This window comes from Balaenoptera borealis (genome assembly GCF_965194805.1).
Source record: "Balaenoptera borealis genome assembly, chromosome: 5".
NCBI classification, from domain to species: domain Eukaryota; kingdom Metazoa; phylum Chordata; class Mammalia; order Artiodactyla; family Balaenopteridae; genus Balaenoptera; species Balaenoptera borealis.
The window spans coordinates 68192370-68211501 of NC_138862.1; the positions used below are offsets into that span (position 1 = coordinate 68192370).

At 38.1% G+C, this 19132-nt stretch overlaps 4 protein-coding genes across 8 annotated transcripts in view; 2 read left to right on the plus strand and 2 right to left on the minus strand.

The window, feature by feature from the left end:
- FAM162A (family with sequence similarity 162 member A) overlaps positions 1 to 494 on the plus strand; it is a 35359-nt gene extending 34865 nt beyond the window's left edge. The window contains exon 5 of the mRNA XM_082395004.1: positions 272 to 494. Coding sequence (XP_082251130.1) covers positions 272 to 364 — 93 coding nt within the window. The 3' untranslated portion in view covers positions 365 to 494. The remainder of the gene's footprint in view (positions 1 to 271) is intronic.
- An 81-nt stretch (positions 495 to 575) lies between these two features.
- On the minus strand, positions 576 to 4880 carry WDR5B (WD repeat domain 5B). Of its 2 annotated transcripts, none has more exons than XM_082394982.1 (2): positions 4814 to 4880; positions 576 to 4361 (listed from the first exon to the last, which is right to left on the minus strand). In XM_082394982.1, the coding sequence occupies exon 2, from the start codon at positions 4284 to 4286 to the stop codon at positions 3297 to 3299; it is 990 nt and encodes a 329-aa protein (XP_082251108.1). In that variant the 5' UTR covers positions 4287 to 4361; positions 4814 to 4880; the 3' UTR covers positions 576 to 3296. The 2 variants fall into 2 exon arrangements, with proteins under 2 accessions (XP_082251108.1, XP_082251107.1); XM_082394981.1 differs by having other exon boundaries at positions 4738 to 4876.
- On the plus strand, positions 4771 to 18901 carry LOC309630125 (uncharacterized protein; the record flags this gene model as incomplete). 4 transcript variants are annotated; one of them, XM_082395003.1, is made up of 3 exons in its annotated part: positions 4771 to 5116; positions 12444 to 12495; positions 15928 to 18901. In XM_082395003.1, the coding sequence occupies 3 exons, from the start codon at positions 4771 to 4773 to the stop codon at positions 15929 to 15931; spliced, it is 402 nt and encodes a 133-aa protein (XP_082251129.1). In that variant the 3' UTR covers positions 15932 to 18901. The 4 variants fall into 4 exon arrangements, 2 of the variants coding, with proteins under 2 accessions (XP_082251129.1, XP_082251128.1); XM_082395002.1 differs by lacking the exon at positions 15928 to 18901 and adding an exon at positions 12976 to 13310; XR_014245428.1 differs by lacking the exon at positions 12444 to 12495 and having other exon boundaries at positions 5008 to 5116.
- The window catches only part of KPNA1 (karyopherin subunit alpha 1), a 76508-nt gene continuing 66192 nt past the window's right edge, over positions 8817 to 19132 (minus strand). Inside the window, exons 13-14 of the mRNA XM_082394931.1 lie at positions 15443 to 15621; positions 8817 to 14006 (exon numbers count right to left, since the gene is read on the minus strand). Of these exons, the coding sequence (XP_082251057.1) occupies positions 13819 to 14006; positions 15443 to 15621 (367 nt within the window). The 3' untranslated portion in view covers positions 8817 to 13818. The remainder of the gene's footprint in view (positions 14007 to 15442; positions 15622 to 19132) is intronic.

Genomic DNA, 19132 nt, shown 5'->3' on the forward strand with positions numbered 1-19132 from the left:
GGGAGAAGAGAGGCTGGAAGATTTAAAGAAAGGAGGCCAGAAAGGAAGAGAAGGTAGAGGTGTGGCATTTCTCTTGTGCTTGAGTGTGTGAGCTGCTGTCCTAGGAAGGATCAGAGGAGGCAGAAGGCGCGAGCAGGGGCTGCTGTGCCCGGAGCCCCGCAGCCGACCCTTCCATGCCTGTACTTCCCGCGTCAGCCTGCTGGCGTCAGTGCAGTGACATCCTCCCCAAACCAGCACAAATAATCACTTGTTCAAATTGGTTTCACTTTAGGCTGCCAAAAGAAACGAGTCTTTAACAAGCCTGAACCTAGAAAAGAAAGCTCGTCTGAGAGAAGAAGCTGCTGTGAAGGCCAAAACAGAGTAGCAGAGATATCCATGTTGGCTGGATTTTGAAAATCTAGAAACAATGTTGCAGTAACAGGCCTTATTAAAATGAATGTGGTATGAGTTCCCTAATTCTGCTCTAGAGCTACAAATAAATTTTCTTAAAGAAATGACTTGTCTATATTTTACGGCTTTGATCCAGGTTAAATGCAGCCTCAGCTTTTTTGAGAAAATGAAAGAATGAAAAGTGAGACAACTTACTTGAACTTTAATATTAACTCTTCTTTAGAGAGTCAGGTCCCGTATCTTACTTTAATTCCCATTACCAAAGTGACATCTCCCCGGAAGCCAAATGGTTTCTAGTTCTGCATTTCTCTCTTCTGTGTCCTCATTTCTGAAGCGATAAGGAGGGCCAGCTGAGTACACTGCCCAGGTGCACGTTGGAGCGCTAACCTTCCCAAATGCCCTGGTGTTTCTCAAGAGCCCTGGGAAGCAGCGAGACCACACTATGCCTTTGTCAGGCGTGCTGGTAGACAGAGGCTTTTAGGAGAACAGTCTTTGAAAAAGTCCCGGCAAGGTGATGATGGAGGTCTGGCCACAAGTTTCTGAGGATTTTGAAATCCCAGCGCCATGGAGTTGCTTGGGGCCAGCACAGTCACCTCTTCTGCTCCATGGCTTACAATTCCCAACCGGTCCTTTTCCTTCTGCCTTTACACTAAATTTCTCCGTTATGAAAATCTATCAAATGCATTTTCTTATTAAATTAGTGTTGAAAAATAAGCATTTGCATCTGGTATGTATCTTATTTACAGTTCGACGAGGGTGCCAGGTTGTCTCACACTTAGGTATGGATGCTGGTTTCTATTTAAGTATTTCATTTATTCTCATGTGCTTCAATAGTATTAACGGATGGCAGGTCCGCATAAACATCCCAACCTGCTGGTTCTCTTCAGAGGGTTATAGCAGATTAAAAAGTAATATATGCAGCTGTTTGGGAATTTGGTTTAATAAAATACTCGGTAAAATGTAATGCACCACTCTACCGACAGCTTCATAATCTATCTGATGATGTTAATTGTGTCTGTCTATATACTTCACAGTACTGTGACCTTAGCTTCATTTTAGATATCAAGCTCTTCGATTTTTATCACTTGCAAATTTATCATCAAAAAGCATTGCTTTGTATACATTTTAGCAGATTAGTTTTTCTTGATTATTTTGGAACACATGTTACATCTTATCTAAATATGGGTTTTAAATATGGGTAAAATCTAATGTACTTCTTTTTAAAAGTGTATTATCTTTCTTCATAGAACAATACCATTTTTAACTTCTAAAGAAGCATTTTAAAGTGTTGTATCTTGGAGATATATTGTAATAAAATGTATGATTAAGTCAAAGCTCAAAAATGCTACCATGCAGCAAGAATTTATATAATCATTTCTCATTTTGTGTCAACTCTCCTATTCAATAACTTATAGTGACTACCTCTTTTTGGGTTAAATATAAATTTCATGACCAGTATTTAGGACCTGCCCCTATCTAATCCCACTTCTCCCAGTACCCTCACTTATTAACTTCTTAGCAGTCACTCACCTACTAGTAACTCTACTATCTTATATTGCTTACAACTTGTCAAGCAAATATTTCATGAGCACTATTAAAAGCAACAAGGGCAAAACCGTCTTCTTTTGTATTCTATAATACCTACTTTCAATTAAGTGATCATTGTACTATGTTTTGCTTAATTCCTAGATTATTTTTTCATGTTTATCATGTCTCTATAGGTAAAATGGGCAGAAAACATTTTCCACTTTATATTTCCTGTAAGCCCTGTTTGAATAAAGTTAACATGTGAGGCTATGGTTAGATACTTTTAATCAACAAAAGTAACAGTATAGGGAATTGACTCCGAAAACTTATTGAAAGCAGGTAAGGAATGAAGTTGTGATGGTGGTATAATTCATTGTCATTCATCAAACATTACTTGAGTCCCTCCTATATACAAAAAGTGAGAATACAAAGATAAATAAAACATACTTGACTCCGCAGAGCTCATAGTTTACCAGACACATGGCCCATGAAACCATTACAACACAAATTGGTAAATGATGATATATTTTGAATTTTATAACAGAAGCTATAGCAAGAAGCAAGAAAAGTGAATTTAGCTGTCAGGCAGGCAGCCAGTGATGGTTACACAAAGTGGTGATTTTCTGAACTGAGTCTGTAGCATGGGTAGGGTTAGGTCAGAGCTACTGAAAGAGAGCAGCCTCATACAGACATTGAGCTTGCCCTGAGAATCAGGAGAGGGCAGTCTGAGGTAGTGAGAGGTCCTTCAGTAAAATGCCTTTATAATTTTGTTCTGGTTTATTTTTACTTTTTATTTTGATAAAAACTTAAAACTTTTAGACTCTCAGAACAAACACAACCATTGCTTATTTTTCCCAATTTACAAACTTGATTCCATGGACCATTTCACGTCCCATCGTGTAGGCTATCACTTAAAGTGTGTGAGTGGCATCTGACATAAATCTCCAATCCACCACCATCCTAGGCTTATTCTCTTAATTCATCTGCTCGCCCAAACCAAATACCCTGGCGTTATTCCAGACTCCCTTGCTACCCTCATTTAATCAGTCATCCTGTCTTGTGAGCCTTCTAAATTTTTGTCAAATACAGTGATCCTCTAGAATAGTCACTGAGAGGAACAGAATGAGAATCTGCTCAAGGACAGACACAAGAGATTAATAACAGACCTCAAGATTAAAGTCAGAAGCCCTGGGATCTAGACTTGCTTTTCCAACTGTGTTGCTTTGCAAATTGAGGTCTTAAAATCTTGTAATTCAAGGCAATGTTTTAAAAAAAATACAAAACCATTCCAAAATTGAGAGGAAACCATCTTTTATAATACCTAACCTTTTTTTTTTTTTTTTGGCCGATTTGACTCTACTACTTGATTTCTAAAGGGTTTAATTACTCATCCATAATTTAACTGTTTTGTCATTTCCTAATGCTGCTGATGCAATGATGTTTTCTGTAGGATGACAAGCTGCTGAGATTACGACATCTGTATGGCCTTGTAATTTCTGTACAATCTCTTTAGTCTGAAGGTTCCAAATGTAAACCAGGTTATCCTCTGAACCAGACACAATCCACTTTCCACCAGTAACTGAAAAACTGGCAAATATGCAGTATTTCTCGTTCTTGTGACCAGTATATGTCTTCAGGCATCTGCCTCTGCTGTAATCCCATAGTTTAAGAGTATTGTCCAAAGTTGCAATGAGAATATATTTACCATTTGGAGAAAATTTTACAAAAGAGACAGGAGGGTTATCATCATCAACAAGTGTTTTTAAACATTGACCTGATGCAGCATCCCAGATTCGACAGACACCATCATAGCTACCTGACACTATCAAGGACCCGCTACAATTAAAGTGAACAGCAGAAACTGGGTCGGAATGAGCAGACAAAGTCTTAAGGCACTTTCCTGTTTTCACCTCCCATATTTTCATGCTCTCATCAAAAGATCCTGAAATGATGAGGTTAGATGGTGGATTGAAATTACAGCAAAAAACATAATCACTGTGCCCTGTAAGCGTTTTCAAACATTTTCCAGATCTCACATCCCAAATCTTTAGAGTTTTATCATCTGAGGCAGAAACAAGACGACCAGAATCTGATGACCAGGCAACATCTGATATTTCCAAATTGTGTCCTTTAAGTGTTTTCTCATGTTTTCCATCATAGGCGCCCCAAATTATAATTACTTTATCAGCAGAAGAACTTGCCAGCCATTCTCCATTAGGACTAAACTTAACTGATGATACTGCTTCCGTATGTCCCACCAGAGTAAATTTCAGAGCATAGTTTGGTTTTTCAGACACACGCTTGCTCGGATTGGCTGATGAAGAGAGAGCCGACTCTGCTTTGGCACCTCCTGACTCCTTTGTAGTCATGACTCTGAAGCTCCAAGTCTGTAGGCTGGCTATAGATGTCCGGTCCTGAACCAGGCAGCCAGTATTTTGGCCCTTCTGTCCAGTAAAATGAAGATAAAAAACATCGGACTCAAAAAAAAAAAAAAATCAACAAACTAAAAAACGGTCTTTTAGTGACAATTTCTGGATCGTTTTTAAACTACAATATACACTGATACAGCAGCACGGCTTGGACCGCTTCAGTTTTTCCTCGCTTCTTCCTCTGTAAACAAATACTTGAGAAATACTATTAAAAGGGTCCTGTGCGCTGTCGGCAAGTAAGGTATTACTGCTGGGTATTCTGCGAATGTATAAAGCGGTCCAAAGCTGCACGCGGAGGGGTGGGGCGAGGGGGGGTGGGAATCTACAGAAAGTATTTCTCACCGCTCCTCCCCCCAGCTCTGAAATGTTTGAGACTACTGAGCACCCCTACCCGCCAGACTTTAGGTACTCTACTTGAGCATGAATGAATCACCGCTTTAAACAGATTTCAGAAGCTAAGCGAAAACCTGCGTGGGCTCGGTTCCCTGAGGTCCAGGCCTGCGGCTCACTCGCCACACCGCTGCGTAGCGAACTAACGCGGGAGCAGCACAGCCGGGCGCATGCGCAGAGGGTGCCCCTTCCACCACCACTTCCGAACCGAGGTGACTTGTGGGGGAAGCCCCCTTGCGCTTGCGCAAAAGAAAGTCCTGAGGTTTTCTTCCGGCCTTCTGTACCCTTGCCCTCCACGCGCGAGCAGTGGGCTGCGTTCTTGGGCCTGAGGGAGAATGAACAAGGCTTCTACGATACCTCACTGGCTAGCGTGGGAAGCAGTGAGTATTTCGAAGAACATTCATTACTTTTTGGAAACCGTGTGACGAGAACGGACTGAATTTTGCGATGCCCGTAGCTGCAGGGTTAAGCCCGCATTTGGATGTAAGGCGCTCAGACCGCGCGTTTTTTAGCAGACCGGGGCCCACCCAGCGCCGATGACTCTGCGTAAGCTCCGGCTGCACAGGTGGCTTTCATTCTGTTCTCCTCCACCTGCTGTGGTGTAGAGCCTAGTGGCGGGTACTAAAGGCTGCAAGTAGGCGAGGGGGACGTAGCTAAATTTACGCCCAGATTGTAAGACTTCTGATTTAAAAAGTGTTTCCTAAACGTTTCGGGAAGGATAAAGAATATGTGTTAGGGGCCTTTAAAGGCCAGTGCCCAGGTAGCCCGACATGGTAGTGCCAGGGGGAATGAGCAGACGTTTGTCTTAGCACTTCCTTATGGTTTAAATTTCCAAAGACAAGGAAAGTTCAGATCTGCATAGGTGCTTGGAACGGAAAAGGTGGAATGGGGTAAGAAATGTGTAAGGTTACTCGTAACTAGGCTTTAGCCAGCCCTCCCTACTTTTAAGAAATGATTAGTGGCTGCGAAATATGTGAAGGATAGATGCTTTTCAGGTGTAAATTACTCTTTAAACAAGAATAAGTTTACCAAAAATGGAAGCCTGACTAGTTTCTCCAATCCTGTATAGTCTGTCCCTTGGCATCTACAGGGAATTGGTTCCACGACACCCTCCCCCCCGCCCCGTCACACATCATACCAGAATCCACTGGACGCTCAAGTCTTTTGTATAAAATGCTGGAGTATTTTCATATAACCTACTCACATCCTTCCCTATACTTTAAATCATCTCTAGATTACTTACAATACCTAATACAATATAAATGCTATGTACATAGTTGCTAGGATGAAGCAATTTAAAGTTTTGCTTTTTGGAACTTTAAGGATTTTGGGGGGAAGATTTTTGATCTGTGATTGGTTGAATGTGAGGATGTGTAACCCACATATAGGGAGAGTCGATCGTAAATGCGCAATAAAGAGTGCCCAAGAGAGGCTGTTAGTGTTGTTTGAAAGGTTTTCCTGGTAGCCAGTTGAAGTGAAGACGCAAATGTGTCTCAGGATGTTTTCTGTCAGTCACCAATTAAAGCATTTGGAAACCAAGGGTCTCCTGTCGTATACTTACTGGGGATAATTTAAAGTCTTGCTTTTATAAGGCACAACAGCATAACTAGATCACCTAGAATAAACTGTAAAAACCTCATTACTTAAAGACCCTACTACTCTAGTTTGGAATTTAGACAGGAATTGTCTTAGCTAGTGCAAATTAACAGTATAAACACAATGTGGTGCTGAGAATGGGAAGAGCATCTTTAAAATGGTTTGAAGCATCCATTTTTATACATTATCTTAATCTCATTAAACTCCACCTCCTCCCTCTCCTTTCCTCCTCCCATTTGCCAGGGTTAGAGTGATTTTTACTGGGAAGCTTAGAAACAGTCTAAATAACTCATTAAAAAATAAATTTAAAAGCACTTCACAGAACAAAGCATAGGCTTTGTTTCAAAGAATATAAGTAAATCTGTATTTTTCCAACACAGAGTAAAGAAAGGCAATTAGACAAGGTAAACACATGGTCTGAGGGCTAAGATGGGTGTTGGTACTGGAGTATATTTAGCCCACTAGAAATACCACAAGCATGAGGGGGAGAGGGGGCACACAATTAAGAATGTGTTGACAGAAATATCCAGAAATGATTTTGCGTCAGATTTTCCCAAAATTTGAGAGATTTCAGTATTAAAATTCATTTCTTGGTGTCTGCAGTGTTTTTATGAATAGCATCAGGAACTCGTGTAAAGAAACAGCTATGAACATAACTAGTTAAATCTTTATTCATAAGTCATGTTCTAATACTAACATGTAGTCCTAATACTGTAGTCTGTATGGATTAGGACAAAGCATTAGTTTACTTCCTTGGGCGGAGGGGAGCGTCACAACTGTGGAGTGTGTAGGAATAGGGAATACTGATACAAGTAAATCCACAGTGGCTGAAACCGTAACTAGAGATTTGCATTTGGGGCTCTCAAGCAAAATTCCTTACTCGGTACCGTTTTTAATGATTTGTATTTTTGCTACTTTTAATCTTCACCAGATAGGTGATTTGGAAGTTTCTCTCCCATTAAAGTTTCTTTAAATTTCCCATAGAAGTTTTAGAACTGAAAGTCTCATCTGTGGTTGAAAGGTTTATTCTCCTTGCCACCCAGTAAAGTTGCAATTGTAAGAAATATTGCCACAAATGGGTCATTTTTTTAATTCTAAAAAAATTGGTGGAAGGTGGGTATGTGTGTCAGACCTTAAACACGGCCTGGGAGTGATTCCTATACTAAGGAACAACTTGACTGACGTCCTTCGTAGCAACTGATTACCAAATCCAGACCTCAAAAATCAGGCATAATAGAACTCTATACATACCCAGTTGCTTAAGACCACTAGCAATTTAAATATACAAGCATCTCTTTGGGCTAAATATGGGGTAGCCATGCAATTTATCTAAACTGAGACTTTTTTAAAGTGAAACGGGGCACTAAAATAATTAACAGGTGTTGATTTAAAAACTGGGACTGCCCCCAGCAAACCAGAACAGTAAGTGTGGACTTCCCAAGAGGGCTCTCCTCATTATCAGAAGTTAATCTTGGAAGATTCTACACTCTTTGTATGCTAATTTGCACTCCAGCCTGCCCAGATCTCTGCCCACCACTGTGGTCTTCTGGGTTTCTATTTTCTCCTTACCCATAAATAATGCTGGGGCCAAGTGTTTTAGATAGGGCAGTGCTCCATATTGTGGACACCTGCTGGGCTCCTTTGGCTTCCTCAGGTTAAGTGGGTATATAGATAAAGGAATTTAGAGTAATTTCATTCTTTGGAAAAACATTCAAGATCACAGAAATGACCATTATTGATTTTAAAATTAGAAAAATACTTTTTTTCAAAATGGCAAATGAAATAGGGGCCAACAGTCATCTAAGCTAGCTTTAATAAATTTGTAAACCCTACAATTGTGTACTATGGATAACAGTGTAGTCTGCAGGAACTGAGACTGTTTTAAGATTTTGTTTTGTTTTCAGAAAAAGTACCTGGTCAGTGGAATCTCTCAAAAATGGTAGAGAAGCAATCACAGAATGAATAAATACATCTTTCTGTTTCTACTGATTTGTCACTTAAATTGGAAGAATGTATAAAGAAAGTATTCTCATGCAGCAATACATACAATGTGTAAAAATGAAAAATCTCTATTTAATAGCGTAAGGCAACCACCACTTCCACATTGGTTGGATATAATTGGCAAAAAAATTTTTTCTTCTTAGAGTATGCCAGAAGAGACTGATGAGCTATTTCTGGTGTATATATAAACATGGGGTTGATTATATATTAGTTACCCTGTAAAATATACCCATTAACTTTTCTCAGAAGGCATAGGTTTTTTGTTTTTGTTTTAATATAACAAACCTGTGTTATGACAGCGTTTGCTTTTGTAAACTTCAGGTCAAATTATGTCTCCTGAAAGGGAACTACATATAAAGCACTTAAATTTTGAGACACTAAAGAGTTGTTAATCCTTGTTTCAAACAGCAGCATAAAGGAATTCCTTTGAGCCTTCTTTGGTAACCAAGTACCCTTTACTAATATCACATAGATGCACATTCCTTCAGTCATTTAATATTTATTGAATGTCTACTGTGTGCAAGGCACTCATCCATGGCCTGACCAACCACATTCAAGTACAAAGAATCATTAGAACCATTCCAAATCAAAGTGTAAGAACACTTTGAAAAAGGACATAGAGTGGTCAAAATGACGAGGTAAGCAGAACATACTCAACAACATACATTAAAAGGTCATTTTTTAAAATTTTGGACACTCCTTGTGTTGACACTCCTTTAGGAAGTAAGCTGTGTTAAATTCACATCCATGGATGGCACTGCTTTCTATGGCAGCATTGTTTGTTCCAAAGCCTTTCCCTCTCTGTCAGTACTTCCTACATTTGAGTTTGTTGAATGGAACATGTTTCTGAGTTTAGCCATTATGCTACTAAACTCAAAATCAATCATTTATATATTATTTTTAACTTGTCAGGTCATACAGAATTTTAGCACCACAGAAGGGGAAAGATGTTTGGACTGAGAGGGTCTACACTCCAGATTATGTAACCTAAAAGCAATTCATACCTGATTTAGTCATTTCAAGGGGACTGATAAGGAAGAACAAGAAAGAATGGCCCAACAAAACAAGAGTTGGCCCCGCTGTGGTTGCGGTGTCTTGTTCTGGGAATTCTTGGCACAGAACACCACCACTGTGACTGCTGCTTTCTTCAAGACACACAACCTGCAGGGCTTTTCCCCACCTTTAGACAGTGTTCAAGGGCTGTGACCTTGAGGCAAAGTAAATTCTCCTAAGTGTTGATTTTGTCACTGTAACATAATGACAATTATCCACCTCAAAGAGCAGTTGAAGGATTAAATGAGAGAAAAGTGAAAGCCCTCACTTAGTCAGGCACCTGGAACACAACAGTGGTTCAAATAGACTAGTTGCCTTTATGTGACCTGTAGGAAAACAGACTGGGACTTCCTTGTCTACCCCTAGCTGAAAACAGAATGGAACTTCATCTACCCTTAATCCTTTCTTCTTACCCCAAACTTCCAGATGAATTTTATGTCCAGTAGCAATCTGATATTTTTAGAATCAGCATATAATATTTATTTTACTTTATCACACATTCTTCTGATGCTCTGGTACCCATTGTTACTACCTATCCTTTTCTGACAATAAAGCATGCTATAGAATATTCTCCAAGTTAGAGCAGACTTACTGTACTAGTAGTACTATATCTGCCTTCAATTACTTTAGCTTCTTAAAGATATATATGTAACTTTAACTTTTGATGATAGAAAAAGATAGCCAAGAATATTTCTCAGCTGGGTAGATATATATTCACTCTGCTCACCTCACAACAGAAGAAAATGGTTCTGTTAACTTCAGATGGCAAAAAATTCAGATTTGAGACTTCCATATATAGGTATACCTGTCTCTGCAAATGAGCAAATTTTGGAATGTAGGAGGTAGAACATAGTAAATAAATACGAAAAGCAAATAATACCTCTTTCTAAAAGTGGATCCCTTTTCTTTAGTGAAAATCACCCTTAGACATCACAATTTCTAATATATGTAAAAAGCCCCAAGCCCTTAACAACAGCTATAATGACTTGCCTATTGATATAAAAATGTTCACAAAATTCATTAGCGAGAAAGAAAAATTCTTCAACCTGAGGAAAACTCTTTCATAATGCAACCCCAAATTGGGGTATTAAATAACTGAAATATTTATTTAGCACTAGAGAAGTAAATTCATAGTTGCCCGTGGGTGGCCATGTACAACAAAGGATAGTTGACAAAGTTTGATTAATAAAATATACTACATATTTTTTCTTATGCAAAGTCAGCAACAATCTGGAATAATTCAGATTTATTATGGGATAACTGTTAAAGTTTATATCTGTAACAATAACGATGAAAAATGACCCCGAGCCCATTCAGCTTTATCTGGCAGATGGAAGGAACTATCCTAGGGCAATAGAATTTTCAAAAACAGTATAGCTGATACAAGTTCAGTTTAAAAGCGTTCTAATTACTTAGTGACAACATGAATTAAAAGTGTTCCATGGAGAACTCTGTCTCCTAATTCTCACCATTCTTCGTATCTATCATCTTTACCTTTCTTGGTGTCTCTCAATCTGGCTGTTATATACCTGCTGGTCCTTCAGATACAGAGTGCCTTTACATCCCAAATGTTATCAATGATTTTTTTCCCACTAAAGTTCTCATTTCAAAGAATACACTTTGAAAGTTTGGAGGAGGAAGAAAAGGAGAGGAAAGTAAAATCAAGCCACTTCCCACCCACCCCCCATCAGCATATATTAAACTACAGAAGAGTTTTCCTGTGTTGAAATTAGCATGCTTTTGTAATAAGTAACATCTTAGTGATAAGATTATACAATAAACTGAAACTAAACTGATATAATCTGCCAGGTAGAGAACTAAAAACAGGACAACAGCTACCTCCTAAATGTCATTCTATTACCAAAAAGGCTGCTTTATCAGTTACAACAGTTATGCTGGGATTTAACTTTTAATCAATTCCAACTTTTATATTTAAAAAAATTCGTTGCAAAAAAAAAAATTAGCTCGTATCTCATGGCTCATGAACTTCTAGGACACGAGCAAGATAAATTCCTCTTGTTTTAGACAGAAAATAGACATTAGTTAAATGGACTTTCTTTGTTTTAATTAATTCATTGAGACACCTGCAACTGCTAGCAAAAATTCCCAATGTATGCTCTTCTTGCTAACTTGGGGAAACAATTTTGTTTTATATTTTTTCCATTCAAATTGGTTTATCAAAACGAAATTTTTTAAATTATCCAATAGAAGGTACATGATTTAAAACATCCTAGAGAAATGATGTGTTACCAGTAATTTACAATTTAAAAAAACTCAGCCACGAAAAAGTCAAAGCTAAAAAGATTTTTACTATGAATCAGTGTTTCTATTACCCTTCTGAAAGAAGTTATATTTTAATGTGATATAAAGGCAACATTGAAAGTTTTTCTTTAAATTAACCACCTAATTTGTCCCTAAAATTACAAAGGATCAAAGTCTTTTACAGGTCAAGTGCAGTAAACTAAAATGTTCTTTCAGCACAAAGCAGCACTAGAAAAAGTAACAGTTATAGATGGGAGTTGACTAGTTTTGCAGTGGCTGCTCCATCAATAACAGACAGACATCAGACGGTATCCATCCAGAGCACAGACACAATTACAGACTAGATGCAAAAAATGCATCACACGCTTGGCTGATAAATGTCCTCTGTCTTTGTATCTTTCTACTTTGAATGAAGTGGATTTTTTAAAGTTTAAATCAGATCACATAAGTTGGCTGCTTAAATAACATGATGAGGTATGAAAGCTCTGAATGTCCCTAAAGTTCAGCAGGATTTACCAGAGATATAACAGCTTGTCAGGGGAACTTCCAAATAGTTACGCTTTGGGGTTATAATGAATTCTAGAAGAGGACAAAATTAAAGAGGTTTAATAAAAGGATATTCTCTGAAAAAGTGAGCAACTTTTCCTTCAGAATTCATTTTGAACAGCACATCAACAAAAAATCTTCTCTGATAGTATATCCCAACATTGAGTCAAGATGGCCAACTAGCACCAAGAAGTCGTATTGAACTCAGTTGCAGTTCTCTTGGCAATTAAGCTTATTTTTTCATTCCAGTCTGGGCACAAATGTGGATCACTGAAGACAGTACTGGAAGCGCCATTTGCAGGTAGAGATTGCAGTCATCATTAAATGAGCCAGAAGGTAGAACTGTTTTTATTTTATGGAGGGGACTTGACTGGGTAGTACTAGTAGGAGATGAAATGAAATGATTAGGGAACAATGAGGTTATAAGAAGAAGATCACTGCCCTTATTTGGGTTAAACAGGTCATGTCCAGAAGATGGTTATTTAAGATAAGGATGCTACTTATGTGCAGCATGAATACATTAGAATCCAGCTGCACCCAACTAAGGGGAAAAAAAAGAATTCCCTAAGTAACCTTTAAAAGCATGTGTTACTTGCCAGTCACAGAGAGGAAAAGCACCTAGGGTGAACTCCAATTTAATGAGGACCTTGATCAGGACCACAAAGCCTGAAACATTTGTTTTAATGCAGAAACACAGCCTCTAGTCACACTGGTTAAGTTTGGGAAAATCAGAGGGCTTTTTTTTTTTCTATTTGTTTTTAACTTGTTTATTGAATTACAGGATACGGTTTCGATCACTAAGGATTCTAAATCTTCATACCAGCATTAGAATTGAACCACTTCCAAATCCTAAGACACATAAGACCAAAGAGAAGCAATAGCCATACAAATTAATATGTGCCCCTCTCCTTTTTGCTCTAAGGGAATCTTCAAACCAGTATCACATTTAAGAGTCAAAGTGTTAATTCTTCAGCATTCCTGACAACTAGAAAGCACATTCACTGAAGGCTGAAGGTGAGGGAGCGGATGGTTGAATATCTGTGGAGAATGGCGCCAACAGAGGAAAGAAAACCATCCAATCTCAGTAAGGATTAATGCAAATTTGGCTAGAAAAAGCCACCAGGTAATCCAAGGGTTCACTGTGGAAGAACTCATGAAAAGTACTCTGAAGTACACAACAGGTCTAAACATCTCCCTTGTTGCAAGTAGTTGTGTGAAATTCAAGATAAAGGTTTAGTCTCATCTTTTAATGTCAGTATTTTTTCCCACATTAAAGGGAATGAGGAGTCCTCTTTTTTCCCCCACAAAAAAAAAAGGGAGCCACATTATTATGTGTATATTCCCATGACTCTATAATATATAAGTGCGGATCTCCAAAGCCTAGGGTTTTCCATAAGAGAGTGGGCCGTTCTGGTTACCCTTTTATTAGAAGGGTATTCCACCACAGAGAGCCAGAGGTTTTCCAGATGTGTGTAAGAGAGCAGGTGCGCAAGGCAAGCAAATGAGCGCAAACAGTATTATGGAAAACATTTGAGAAGTTAGCTCCATGAGGACTGTGGGCTCCACAAGAGGACTTGACTGGGTAGCCTGGTCTGACACGGGGACATGAAAGCAGAGTATTGCTTCAAAGCTGGAAACCTTCCATAGGCGCCTCACACTGCTGGAAGATGTACTGCTGCTGGCTAAGGTCAACCTGGGGTGCAATGCTGCTGTCTTCATCCTCAGTCCCAAAGTAATGCTCAATAAGGTCAAAGGCCTTCTGGTAGATCTCTTGGTTTTCATGACTCTGTAAGAATTCAATTTTATCCAGACCTAGAATGAAGAATTAAGAAAAAAATCTGTTGTATATCTGTTGGAAATTCTAATAAAACTATATTTTGCCATGTCTCTTTTCTTGACATAAAAGGAAGATTCTCTATATCTCATAAGCATCTTGCAGCAACATAGAAAATATTGCTGGGATTACATCTGAATAATACTGTTGCAAACTGACATCTTAAACGTGTGTGCAAGAAACAGCCAGTCCCCAGAAGCAGCCGTTTCCATAACAGTCACATCATCCTATGCCCAAGGCCAGGAACAGAAGTTCTCCTATGGGACTGTGTCTGTGGCCTAATTTATTCTTTGCTCTGGTTCTATCTACCTAGGCTCTGAGCTATCCAATATCATTTCAACAAATGTGTAATATCCTTAAATCAATCAGAATCAATTTCTATTGCTTAAACTAAGAAGTCTAACCAGAACAATCAGCCAACACATACTCCTCCCTTTAGTAAGTTCAAGCACATCTGAGCTAGGCTTTCTTTTACCTATAGCCATAAGCAATCTAACTGCTACAGCGATACTGGAAATAAATGTTAACATTGCTCAAAAGAAAAAAATACATATTCATATATGTATCCATATTAATATATATATATATATATATATATACACACATCCAAAAATTAACAAAACTTCTATGGCAAAAGATCTGGGTAGAGGAACATTTGTCTTTTCATACTTTCAAAATTTCTTACACTAAGCAGGAATATAGTTTTTATAATCAGGCCTTTAAAAAATGGTAAACTGTTAAAGTCATTTTGGAAAACAATTCTGCATTATCTGATAAATTTGAAGATGAATGTGCCCTATGATCCCTAATTCCAATTTTAGGAATAAAAAACCCTAGAGCAGTGGTTTTCAATCCTGGCTATGCATTAAAATCACTTAGGGAACTTTAAAGTACAGTGGTAAACCAGTGATTAAGAGTATAGTTAGAACTGAGATTGGAAGAATGAGGAAACGAAACGGCAGATAGTGACTCTACTGTTTCTAATGAAACTCTTAGAAACCTTTACAGTCAAGAACACTTAAGGAACACAGGAATTGGGGGATGCAACTCAAAATCAGAACTCTAAAATCTTACAAGAGAAAAGGAGTGGAGTCGGGCGCTGTCTACAGTAGATATGGATGCTCTTGAGGCTCAGATGGACTAGTAAGAATACAAAAGTACCCACAATGGCAAGCAGAGTCAGGGAATGGAAGATCCTAACAGCCCAGTGTAAAAAGGGCTCAACTTAAAAGGGTACTTGCTTCTCTTCACATCTACAATGCATCTTCTTTTCCAATTCTGCATACTAAATATTACTCATAAGAGAACAACTTTTTTGTAAGAGTTTGCTAATGACAGGTGTGGACAAGCCAGAAAAGCATGGAGAAAAAGGAAAAAAATAATTTCAGGACATCTATTAAACAATCTATCTTACCATAAGCTTCTTCAATCAAAGCACAGTAAGGATTAATGCCAGTGCCATTCCTTTTGGCTTCTTGTTCTCCAAGCCTCAGGATATTTTCCAAGCCATTTAGGGCAACCTGTACAATCTTAGAGTCCATGACTGTGAGGAGATCACAGAGTGGCTTGATACAGCCCAGTTCTACGAGGTACCTAAATTAATACAAAGAACGATTTAATCAAACAAAGCTTTTAATTTCATAAAACTTTTATGAAATTGGTAGAAGGGAAATCCTCAAATTCACTGTAGAAATAAAAGTAGGCACCCATTCAACCATACAACCTATACTTGTCAAAAAAAAGCTACAAAAAAAAAAAAAAAGTTCTCTGGCACCATCACCATTCTTTTTCCCCCCCACAATTATCAGACTCAAAGAAACTGTAATACTCTCTTACTTTGACTATGAGTGATTCTTCAAAATAGTATACTTTTGATTAATTTCATTTTTGTTTCTATAGGTAACCACACCTCTGAAACAGGACACACTTGGTGCTAAAGCCAGCACAAGCCCAACAAGCCAATTCTATTGTGTAAAAGAACTCTTAAAACTCAAAGATAAGAAAACAAGGAATTTAAGAATGGGCAAAAGATCTCAACAAAGATATACTGATGGCAAAAAAGCATATGAAAAGACACTTAACATAATATGTCATTCGGGAACTGCAAATCAAAACAATGATGCCCCTACACATCTATTAAAATGGCTAAAATCCAAAACACTGACAATACCAAGCCCTCGTAAGGATGTGGAGAAACAACTCTTTATTTTTTTGCTGGTGGGAATGCAAAATAGGATAACCACTTTGAAAGACAGCTTGGCAGGTTTTTGTTTTTGTTTTTTTAACAAAGCTTTCCATATGATCTAGCAATCACACTCCTAGACATTTACCCAATTGAGACGAAAATTTATGTCCACACAAAAACCTGTACAAGAATTATTTACAGGAGCTTTATTCCTAACTGCCAAAAACTAGAAGCAACCAAAATGTCCTTCAATAGGTGACTGAATAAACTGTAGTACATTCAGACAATGGAATATTATTCAGTGATAAATAAAATGAGCTATCAAGCCATGAAAAGATGTGAAGGAACCTTAAATGCATATTTGCTAAGTGAAAGAAGCTAGTCTGAAAAGACTCCATACTATATGATTCCAAATATATGACATTCTGGAAAACAGAAAACTTTTATAAAGGCAATAGAATAGTGGTTGCCAGGGATTTGAGGGATGGAAGTAAGGGAGTAGTGATGAATAGGTGAAGCAGAGGGGATTTTTAGAGCAGTGAATGATACTACAATGGTGGAAACATTCATCAAAACCTATAATTGTACAACACAAAGAATAATCCTTAATATAAAATATGAACTTAAGCTAATAATGTATCAGTACTGGTTCATTAACTATAACAAATGTAACCACACTAAAGCAAGATTTTACTAGAAGGAACTTAGAAGGGAGGGAAGTATACAGGAACTCTGTATTATCTCAATTTTTCTGTAAATCTAAAAATGTTCTTTAAAGAGGCTTAATTTTTTAAAAAGTTTTATGTAATATTTAGCTTTATTATTTACAAAGGAATGAATTTAATAGTATTGTGTGTAATTTTATTTAAATATTTACTGACAATTTAGATGATATGTCCTAGGAATAGACTAGGTCAGTCATAAAGAGACTAGGTAAGGCATAAAGCCATTTCTGACCATTTCCCCTTCCTTTACACCAGTTTTTAGTCACTAAAAACTGTTAACCATTCCTTCAACATATCTACATAATTCTCACTGTTTTTCTTAAAAAAACAAAACCAAGCCTCTTTAGATTATAAATGTTAGTTGCTGCAAATTTGAAAAACAGAAAAGCATAAAGAAAAATAAAAAGTACCCAGAGATAACCACCACTACTACATCCCAGCTGTGCTACATACAAGCTGGATGACTTTGGACAAGTTATCTGATCTCTCTGTGCCTCAGTTTCCTCAACTGGAAAAGTCTGGGAATCAAAGACTAAGTCTGTCACTAAACCCCAGCAAAATTTTAGAGTAGTTAATTAAACAGATGGCTTACATGTCTGCACTTAAACTTCACTGGTCTATATAGGCAAGTCTATAGAACACCAACTGGATTTCAGAGATTTGTTCAGAATCTCCAGATTGTCTGCAAACTTGATCCTGGTCTATGCTTGATATGATTTTCTCTCCCATCTAGAAATCTTGGCTCAGTAACCTCTAATCCTTACATCGCCTTTAAAAACCTCATTTACTTTTGTAATACTGTCTGGTTATGAAACCTTTTATTATGAAAACCAGTGTACTGAAAACTTGATTCAGAATTAAAAACAAATTTTAAGTTCTGGAAAGCTTCTAGAACTTGTATATAATTAAATGAATAAATACTGACTAAAACTTTCTTATTATAAAACTCTACCCAAAAATGTGCTAATAAGTAAATCCAGAGTTTTGAAGATGTGAGGTTTTATATTTGCAAAAATATGGTATTATTATTATTATGGCACAGTTCATTAAATGAGTTTTGGGTTCCCAATTGTAGCCACTTAAATTATACCTCCTTACAAGATCAGAGGAATTTAAGGTGCTGTTTTCTGATGCAACCACTCATCTTTGGAGATTTAAGACCACCATAGTGGTATTTCACTACTGATGCAAGTCTCTCCAAAGATAGTAATTTGCACCAAAAAGCAGAACAGGTCACCAGAGGACCTGGGTTGTATAGGAGTTGGAAAGTCATATTACTTTGAGAAAAGCACTGCAAGAAGTATTTCCTCAGGAAAGTCTGAAGCCTTGAAAAGATGACTGGAAAACAGGCACAATTCTATGGTTAAAGTCTGGAACTGGCTCCAATGGGTGGTGTATTTCAAACACTTGGATAAAGCAATCACTGGTCACTGACGCTAGCTGGCTTTTGTGGCAGAAGAGGCTTCCATTAAGAAAATTTTCTGGGTAAGGAAATTTAGTCCATAAGAATTTACTATCTGGAAAAGTGAATTATATTTCTCAAATATTTCTTCTGATGAAAAACAAACTCACTGTGTCTTAAACCATCTCTCTCGGGACTTCCCTCGTGGCGCAGTGGTTAAGAATCCGCCTGCCAATGCAGGGGACACAGGTTCGAGCCCTGGTCTGGGAAGATCCCACATGCCGTGGAGCAACTAAGCCCGCGTGCCACAACTACTGAGCCTGCGCTCTAGAACCCGCAAGCCACAACTACTGAGCCCGCGTGCCACAACTACTGAAGCCCATGCGCCTAGAGCCCATGCTCCGCAACAAGAGAGGCCACCGCAATGAGAAGCCCACACACCACAACAAAGAGTAGCCCTGGCTCGCCCCAACTAGAGAAAGCCCGCACGCAGCAACAAAGACCCAACACAGCCAAAAATAAATTTAAATAAATAAATAAAGCCATTTCTCTCAAACAGGATTTTGCTTCTTCTGCGTCCTAATTTTTATCAACAGCACCACCTTTTTCTCCGGTCATCTTTGGCTCTTTCCTTTCCTTTGCAATCTGTAACCTGCCACCAAGTCCTACAGATGGTTCTTTCCCATATCTAGACCCATACCTCATGCTACAACACTTTTTTTTTTTGCCACGCCTAGCAGCATGCGGGATCTTAGTTGCCCGACCAGGAATCAAACCCGTGCCCTCTGCAGT

Coding starts and splice junctions, on each gene's coding strand:
- WDR5B (XM_082394982.1), bottom strand. CDS start 4,286: ATGACTACAAAGGAGTCAGGAGGTGCCAAAGCAGAGTCGGCTCTCTCT.